Source organism: Papaver somniferum, chromosome 3 (assembly GCF_003573695.1).
Source record: "Papaver somniferum cultivar HN1 chromosome 3, ASM357369v1, whole genome shotgun sequence".
NCBI lineage: Eukaryota > Viridiplantae > Streptophyta > Magnoliopsida > Ranunculales > Papaveraceae > Papaver > Papaver somniferum.
Window position 1 is genome coordinate 214,452,867 of NC_039360.1, and position 9,496 is coordinate 214,462,362.

Genomic DNA, 9,496 nt, shown 5'->3' on the forward strand with positions numbered 1-9,496 from the left:
CATGGACATCAAGATTAGATTAAGAAACAAGGATGAGAAATGCAAACTTTGATTACTAAGTTGATATTGCCGATTCGCAGAGAAGAGAGACAATCACGGTCCGTAGAATGTAACTAATTCTATCGTTTATCATGGTCAATATACATAATGATGATCAAGCTCTTTGTGATTATTGCCTGAGTCAGTTTATAGAATGATTCAAATGCTAGGAGATCTTCTCTTTTCAATTCTTGGAGAAACGAAATGCCAAATTTCATTAGTCATTATATTTTGTTAGATAAACTTAATGTTAGTAGGAGGAATGAAAGTATCTCTGCTACTGCAGTTGATAACACATGGATTGTTTTGTTGTCGAATGATCATACAAGGGAACATCCCAGCATGACAATATGATAACATTTTAGCTTTCTACTGTTCTGTCTTTTCTTTCTTTTTCTCTGTTCGTTTTTCTCTTTTTCAAATTTGTATTGAGTCTGGCTTGGTAATATATCCATCTTATTCGCAAAAAAAAAAAATATTAACCAAAAAAATAAATTAGTAACATTATATATTATGCATTCGGGTGCAACCTAGCCATAATATCTCTTACTTTCAAAATATAACTTTATTATGTCAAAGTCTGCATTATGCGCTCCGGTTCTTATCTCCATTGTGGATATCCTGTATTCACCTTGGCGAACGACAAATAATTTCTCATTAAATAATTACCGAAAAGAAGACAATTGCAAAATTGCACCTGTCGCTACATTGTGCGATGCGGTTAGGGTTTAGAATTGCAACTACACGGTTCGATCCGCCACCACCACCGCCACCGCCATCTTTACTTCATTCTTGCATTCGTAGCAAACTACATAGTTCAATTTCAAGCTCATTTTCATCTGAACAAGTATCAAATTGCAATGAGTTCTTGCCATGGCTACAGAAAAAGTCTGGAATGGAAATTTCATCCATGCTTTATATTGGAAATTCCATCTATGGAAGGTTTTTCTTTTCTTTCCCTATTAGTGATTTTCAAATTAGGGCATCAATAATTATCTATATGCTATATCAGTATATATCACTGCAGAATTTACTTACAAAATTTTCTAATTTCAGGTCTTTGTTTGCATCAAAGTTTGTTCAGTATGGAGATTGCATATTGAAAGTTCCTTTTGACGTTGTATGTTGTTCTTAAACTATGAACAAAAACTTTCTTACATAAAAGTAAGATTATGTAATTGATGTATATTTATAATTTTGATATGCAGCAACTAACGCCAGAAAATGTGCTTCCAGAAATAAGGCTTTTGTTAGATGACAATGTTGGACATATTGCAAGACTTGCTTTGGTGCTTCTAGTTGAGCAGAAATTGGGTCAGGTATGGCACTTTTCCCTTTGAATCGCATTTTGAAGGATTTTGTAGGTTTAGGTTTGATAAAAACAATTGTAATGCAGGAATCTGAGTGGTATCCTTACATGAGTAATCTTCCTCGACAAAAGGAGTTGCATTGCCCGGTATTGTTTTCTCTTTTAGTGTTTGTAAATTACTATGAATATGACTAGTTACGATAAAAGAGAAGCGGAATATTTTAACTTGTATGATAATGTTTCTATGCGTTCTTAGGTATTCTGGAGTAAGAAGGAACTCGAGATGGTTCAACCAAGCTCAGTATATAAAGAAACTATCGACCAACATACTCAAATTGAAAAGGAATATTTGACTATTAGACCAGTAAGTAGTTCCTTACTTCTTTTTATATTTTTGATTTCTGGTTTCGCAAGTGAACAAAATTGATTGTTGCATGTATATACTTTTATGTACTGCCAACTGGATTTCCTGTGTTGTTATCTTGTGGCATGCTATTACTATTGACTCGTTACCATGAAAACGTGGTACCTTCGGATTCACTGTTTCTTTTGTCCTACTTGAGAGAGAACTCAGTATCTTTTCATGTTTGGATGAAGTGTTTATGTCATTTTTTTTCAGGTTCTTGATCGCTTTCCACATTTTTTTGAAGAAGTAACATTTGAAGATTATATACATGCCTGTGCTGTAGGTATTCAACTGTTTGATTCTAGAGATTGTTCTTCTCACTTTTGGTTATTCTTAAATTGTTCTCTGAACCTTGCAGTTGGATCTCGGGCGTGGGGTAGTTCAAAGGGCCTGTCACTGGTACTATTTTTGTTATGATCTCCTTACTATTAGTTTATTCACAGTCTTTTTATTACTATTAGGCGTCTACTGTGATGTAACTCTTTCTTATCATACTTATAAAGTCATTTTGTTTTCACAGATTCCGTTTGCAGATTTTCTAAATATGATGGAGATTCAGATGCAATCTTACTTGGCGATGAACACAAGCAAGTCTCAGAGGTTTAGTTTCTTGTTTTTGCACTTTGGTTTTCTTCTGTTAAGGGTAACTTAATTCTTTCCGCTATGTCTCCATAGTCATGTTATTAAATGCTGATTATGAATTCAGGTCATTGCTGGTCAAGAATATGCTCCCGGGGAACAGGTTAGATGATGCTCAAGTTAATTAGCTTTGGTTTCTTTTTAAAAACATTTTATTTGGCGTTATGCATCTCTTGCTGCTATTTTGTATTCACATGTCCAGTGCAAACATTAGTTGGGTAAGTAGAAAACATGATTATGAGATTCAGTCAATTTTCTTGTGTAAATCATTTTTCTTAAAATAGTTTCCTCGAATCTCCTAAGATACCAGTATCCTTAACTCACATCAATTTGAATGATAGTATTAATGTGCATTCTATCAGGTGAAACTTTTAATCTAGTTGCACTGGCCTTGTAGCCACCCAAGTGACTAGAATGAAATTTTATTGAAATTTCATCTGCTATTTGATATTTACTGGTAGTTGTATTAGAAAAATACAGCTTTTTAAATTGGATAGTGGTAGTCGATCTAGTGAAATGTCATGAGCTAGTCATCACAAGCGACGTCGGCAGGGAAGGTCGCCGAAGTGTTTCTGGACATATCACAACTTCTTTTTTTAAGCTCAGTTTACCTTAAATTAGCTGCGAATATTAGAGATTCAGTAGAACCACTGGTTTGTTTCAGGTTCTGATAAGATATGGGAAATTTCCAAATTCTACTCTCTTGGTGGACTTCGGTTTCACAATTTCATGCAACAGGTATGACCAGGTTAGTTTCCTTATTTTTTATTTAGACATTAAGGGTTGTACTATTGAGGGTCATTTCTTTTAGGCGTTTCTTTTTACTTGTCATCTATCATGTATTTTAGCAATTCTTTGATGCCCAGTTTGTAATTTTCTTTTATGATTTGATTCGTATCTCCACTTCTGGACAAGTTCATGTAAGACTTAAATAACTATAAATACTTTCAGGTTCAGATTTGGGTCAATGTACTTGAACATGATCCTTTACGTGCAATAAAATTGGATGTCTTAGCTAAGCATCATATGCCAACCATCATCGGTACCAATGGAGTTGATTCTTTTGGGGGCTATTTTGTCATCAAGTATGTTCAATTTCCTTTTGAATTTTATTTGTTCCATTCTAAAATAAGAACATGCTGATGTGCATTAGAATAATTTTCAAGATCATAAATTCTTTCTGCCAAGCATGAGAAAGGAATAAAACCATTTAAAGGCATATATCCACAATTTCTTATTTTCTTTTCTTAGTAAGACTTCTAATAGTGTAGGAAATGTATCATGTGATGCTGTTACTGATTCTCATGTTGAAATTGCTTTCACGATAGGGAAGTGAGATCTTCTAGAAGGAACGGGAAGGGCATCCCACAATCACTTCGTGCATTTGGACGTGTTTTATCTGCTGTCTCTCCTCAAGGTGGTAATCCTTCACTCCCTCACACATGTATACATAGTATAAACCATGTATATGAATTGAAATCTATTCATGCATGGAATGGTGGCGTACAAGACTAGAAACCAATAGTATACATCAGTAGGTGAGGTGACTGTTGAGGTCAAATGAAAATGCATAAAATCAAATTTCACGAGGCCTTCACTGAATCATTGTGCCACGTCGACTTCATTTTTAAATTTTGTATCGAGTTAGCTAGTGGATCAGATCCATACGTGCATAGTTCTTTCTTTTATAAGGGCGTTGTTGAGATCATTCCCGTCCTTCTACTTCTTGCTAATTAAGTTTTCATCCTCAGAAGTAAAAGACATGGAAATCGAAGCTGCAGCAAATGACGGTCGACTGGCTCGACGTCCTTTGAAAAACATAACTAGGGAGATCGAAGCACATGAGTTGTTGCATTCACAAATTTTACGTTTGATTCAGGAATATGATGCATCATTAAAGGTAAACTATCCTCTGCAAATTTTACCTGAATGTACATTTCTTAGATTCTTAATTTTCTCCTTCTGATAACAAACAATGTAAGGCTCGTCTAATAACACACTGCAGTTTCTTTGTTGGTCAAACATGAAAACTTTCACTCTCATATTCACTATGTTCAGATAACTTGTTAATAATAATGGTGTTAATTTAACTTGCAGAATCTAGCCCCCGTAAACCTTCCCTCCATTGACAGACAACTAGCTTATAGGAGGTGAATGGCTCATGATCTCCTCAGTGGCGAGCTCCGCGTCTTAAATTGTGCAAATGCATGGCTTACTAATTATTGTGCTACATTATCCAGGGGGAACACACATACTTTAGAATCTCATGTTTCATAAGATATAAGTTTATCTGGTCGAGAGTATATAGCCCGAACACAAATCACATATGCGTCCAACTATCAAAACTACGGACTTACGTATACAAGCTGCACGCTATCTGGATCTGCAACTGGTTATACGTCCAGGTGTGAAGTACATATTACAATTTACACTTCTATGCTTCTCCGACTCGGCAGCGGAACTAGTCTAATAGTACTCCAGTGCCGGTTTTGGGAACTCCATGTGTGCTAGTTTTGTGAGAAGTAGACAGCAATCTGTACGTAATGCGGAGTTGCTATGGCTTTTTCTAAAATGTGGGTTGGATCTTATGAAGACCATGTAATTTATATGTTAGTACATTTCTGAAGCTAATTGAATGGGTAAACATAGAACATCTAACAGTGTGGGCTGTTGTGGCTGTATCAAAGCAGACCATCTTGTGCGCCCTTTAATTTTCTAAGGCAGGTGCCTACTGTGCCGGATGTTCTCATGGGGTAGCAGGAATGTAGAAATGATAGTGTTGGAACTAGAAACTACAGCGGAATTGAAGCTCCTCTTGCCAAGGACGAACTACCCTATTATTGAGGCTGCAATGAAAATGTTTCGAGGGCTGCATAGGATTAAATGGGGACAGGGGATCTAACCTATAATAAAAGTTTCTACACAATTTTTCATGTAGGGATAAATTAGGAAAGTATGTGGAAAAAATGCCAATTTTATCAAGTATCAATTAAGGGAGACAGAGGGAGTAACTCGTGTTTAAGAATATAGCACGTCTTTTTTTTTTTTTTAGTAATTGGAGCCGGGTTAGGAAATAGAGCTTTAGTGGAATTTTTTCTGGTTTTCTCTACTTAAACAGGAAGGTCTTGGTTTCGTTAGGACACGGGAAATAAAGAGTGAAATATTTGAGGTATGTTTGCCTCATTGCATGTAGCCCTGCTAGGAAGTTTTACCAAACTCATGCAGAGTGGGCTAAGATAAAGGGACCAATCAGTACTAAAATCACAAATGGATGGACAAAGGTTGACACTAGGGAGAAACTAAGGAAATAAATCCAATGCATTAAATATACAGAATCCCAAATAACCATATCTAGCTTTTCAAATCAAATAAACCAACATCACCAAGAGCAAAAACTTCTTCCTTTTACATATCTCTCTGCTTTTTCCTTCTTTCCTCTACATTTTCAAAAAACCAAAAGAAAAAAAAAAAGCAGAAATGATTGCAGGAAAGGATATTTACAATGTTTTAGCAGCCGTAGTTCCATTATATGTAGCTATGTTTCTAGCATATGGTTCAGTAAGATGGTGGAAACTTTTCACACCGGATCAATGTTCTGGAATCAATCGCTTCGTATCGATTTTCGCTGTTCCTCTCCTTTCATTTAAGTTCATTTCTAATAACAATCCTTACAAGATGAACTATCTTTTCCTTGCTGCAGATTCTTTACAAAAGGTGGTAGTTTTAGTTGCTCTTTTTCTGTGGAATATGTTCGCACCTAATGGAAGCATAGAATGGGTGATTACTGTATTTTCTCTCTTGACGTTGCCGAACACTCTTGTGATGGGGATACCCCTGCTTGAAGCTATGTATGGTGGTGGTGATTCAGGAGCTTTAATGGTCCAAATTGTTGTCTTACAAAGTATTATTTGGTATACTTTGATGTTGTTTATGTTTGAATATAGAGGAGCTAAATTGTTAATCAGTGAACAATTTCCCGGAACGGCTGGGTCGATTACTTCCTTGAGGGTTGATTCCGATGTATTTTCCCTTAGTGGGAGACAACCATTACAAGCGAATGCCGAAATATCTGATGATGGGAAACTTCATGTTGTAGTAAGGCGTTCAACGTCCTCGAAATCGGTCGTTTCTATGTACGAGAACTCCTACAGGTTAAACTCGACGAGATCGAGAGCATCAAATCTAACAGGAGTTGAGATTTATTCGGTAAATTCATCCAGACAACATACACCAAACCCTTCAACCAGTTTTAATCAAAAAGAATTTCACGAGATGTTTAAAATGTCTGGTACATATGGGGATACAAATGGTTTGCAAGGTAACGGTGGAGACGCATATTCGCTACCAAAATCATCATCATACTTGCATGAAAAATTAAAGGATGGAAACAGTATGCGCAATGATAATAATAATAAGAAGAAATTTGGAGGAAGAAGTATGAGTGGGGAGTCCTTGAACAATGTTAATAATCCACCACTAAATTTGACGTTTTCGGATACGGCTACTGCTGTTGGCAATATGAACAAAGATGTTGACAATAACAAAGACCTTCATATGTTTGTTTGGAGCTCTAATACTTCTATCAATTCTGCTTCAAAAGGTATGATCATTCCCATTATCACTATTTTTCCTAGCTATAACAACAATCCTGTATATGTCAAAGAACGCCACCAAAATCCATCGAGTGACCCTTTTATAATGTCATGAGAGCCAGTGGTTAATGAGTCTTGTTAGGCTCTACCAAAAGTTTACAAAATTTGATGGCTGGTGGTATGCAATTCATAAATGGAAAGTTGGTGCAGTCCTAGTGTGCAAATCATTTTTTATTTCATAAAGAGAGGTTACCCTCCAGATTTTGGTACATGCATGCAAGCTGATGATCTTTCATCTTGGTGTAGTTAATTAATATCCTTAAATACTGACTTTTAATGTTCAACAAAACGAAATCTTCACCAGATTCAAATGTAATTTTGAGTAAATTCATCCCAATTAAAGTTTTTTTTTTCTTCTGCTAATTTACTGATGTTGTGATAACAAGCAGGAGCGCATAATTTAGATGACAATGAGTATGAATGTTCAAACACGGATGGAGATCTGAAACACGTGGATTTGGAACAAAATGGTCCAAGTTTTCCAACAAATGGGCCACTTTTGACAATGCAAAAATCGGAAGGGAATGAGAGTAAGCATGAAAAATCAATGGGTGCTCGTAAAATGCCACCAGCAAGCGTTATGACCAGACTCATCTTGATCATGGTCTGGAGAAAGCTTATTAGAAACCCGAATACTTATTCCAGTCTTATTGGTGTCATTTGGTCTCTCGTTTGTTTCAGGTAAGTTATCTCCTTTTTATGGAGCTTAATTTTTGTTTTCCAATTAATAAACTTCTGCACCCATTCATGCATTCTTACTTCTTTTACCTTTTGGATGAAACTATGGGAATATTTTCATATTAACCAAGGTGGGGGATCGAAATGCCTACAATCATAAAAGGATCGGTATCCATATTATCAAATACAGGACTCGGAATGGCTATGTTCAGCTTAGGTAAATCATTCATTCATCATATTTGAGATATTTCATGGGAGAAAATTGTTATAAACTGCTGTTACGTTAATTAATTGCTAATTTGGTTTTCTTTTTCCTTTTTATTTTTGCTACCTATCAGGTCTGTTCGTGGCATTACAGCCTAAAGCGGTAGCTTGTGGTATACCCATGGCTACATATTCAATGGCTGTGAGATTTTTAGCTGGCCCAGCCATAATTGCAGCAACATCCTTGGCCGTCGGTCTTCGGGGAAGACTTTTGCATATTTCCATTGTTCAGGTATAAATAAATCCAAATAATCCGTTAATTCAAATTTCATTTATACCCTTTAACCTTAATCTATTTGGAAAGGCTCAGAACGCTATTTTCTTTTGTTTACAGGCAGCTTTGCCTCAAGCAATAGTACCCTTTGTATTTGCCAAAGAGTATAATGTTCATCCGGACATACTTAGCACTGGGTAAGAGAATAATTATTAAGTTTAATAGTAAAATTTTAAGGAAGTTTGATAAATAATTAGCAGCCTATCCTTTTTCAAAGAAAAAGATTACCATGGTCCTGTAGTAGGCATGTGCATGGTTCATTTTGATTTTGGTTTTGGCCAAACTCAAAAACGAAGCCAGTGTACAAAATCAGAAGTCAAACTGATCATTATCGGTTTATAATTTTGGAAACCAAAACCTCCCCTCCTCCGTGTTTTTTTTCTTTTTTTTTTTGTTAACTAAAATATAACATTTTAATTAATTAAGTTCCAGTTTATCGTAACAAAAGCAAATCATATACTGGCAAGCAAATTGTAAATACGATTTCAAAAACTAAGATAAAATTATAATCTGCACATAGCTATACGTATCAATATTTATGCCTATAAAGATCCGCATATTAGCTATATTTTTTGTTAGAGTTTCTTAGATCAAGGGCAAATCCATTGTGGATAATCATTCTGTCAACAAAAGTGAATATGGTAGTTTGTCATTACCTTTCAGATCCATTTTACCATTTAGAATATAATTTACCAAATGTTCAAGCATTTTATTTAACACACACCACAACATTGAACTTCATAACAATATTTTTCTTAAAAGCCACGACAATAGCAAACTAAGCGTTAATTCTTTTAGTGCATGTTAATATTAGTTTATATCTTTATATACGAAATTTTAACTTGTGTGTGTTATGCAGGGTTATTTTTGGAATGGTATTGGCGTTACCTATTACGATAATCTACTATATTCTTCTTGATTTATTAAAGTGAAGAGGTCAAAGAAAATAATAGATCACATAGCTAATGTAAAATAGATCGTATATTACAAGGGTTGTATTGCATAAAGAACATACTTTCGAAGTAAGTAAATTAATTAGTACTAAATATTTTACAATGTATGAGACGAAGAATTGGAAAGTATTCTATTAGCAGGATTCTTTTTATCAGATAATGGCGGGCAATATTTGATTCTTATAAAGTAGTTTTATCATGGCGAATAGTGAAAGAAAGCCATTTCCAATTTGAGCGTGGGGATAACGTGATTTGATCAATATTTGATACTCATAATTACAA

General features: G+C 35.2%; 1 protein-coding gene and 1 pseudogene across 1 annotated transcript; both read left to right on the forward strand.

Annotated features, from left to right (window-relative positions):
• Positions 1–665: 665 nt before the first annotated feature.
• LOC113358621 lies at positions 666–5,167 on the forward strand (annotated as a pseudogene).
• Positions 5,168–5,870: 703 nt separating this feature from the next.
• On the forward strand, positions 5,871–9,284 carry LOC113358620 (auxin efflux carrier component 2-like). Its single transcript, XM_026602224.1, has 6 exons — positions 5,871–7,077; positions 7,432–7,726; positions 7,855–7,940; positions 8,062–8,219; positions 8,322–8,398; positions 9,121–9,284. The coding sequence occupies exons 1-6, from the start codon at positions 5,871–5,873 to the stop codon at positions 9,191–9,193; spliced, it is 1,896 nt and encodes a 631-aa protein (XP_026458009.1). The 3' UTR covers positions 9,194–9,284.
• Positions 9,285–9,496: the final 212 nt, after the last annotated feature.

Coding starts and splice junctions, on each gene's coding strand:
- LOC113358620 (XM_026602224.1), top strand. CDS start 5,871: ATGATTGCAGGAAAGGATATTTACAATGTTTTAGCAGCCGTAGTTCCA. Junction 7,941..8,061: donor AATGGCTATGTTCAGCTTAG/GTAAATCATTCA, acceptor GCTACCTATCAG/GTCTGTTCGTGGCATTACAG. Junction 8,399..9,120: donor CCGGACATACTTAGCACTGG/GTAAGAGAATAA, acceptor TGTGTTATGCAG/GGTTATTTTTGGAATGGTAT.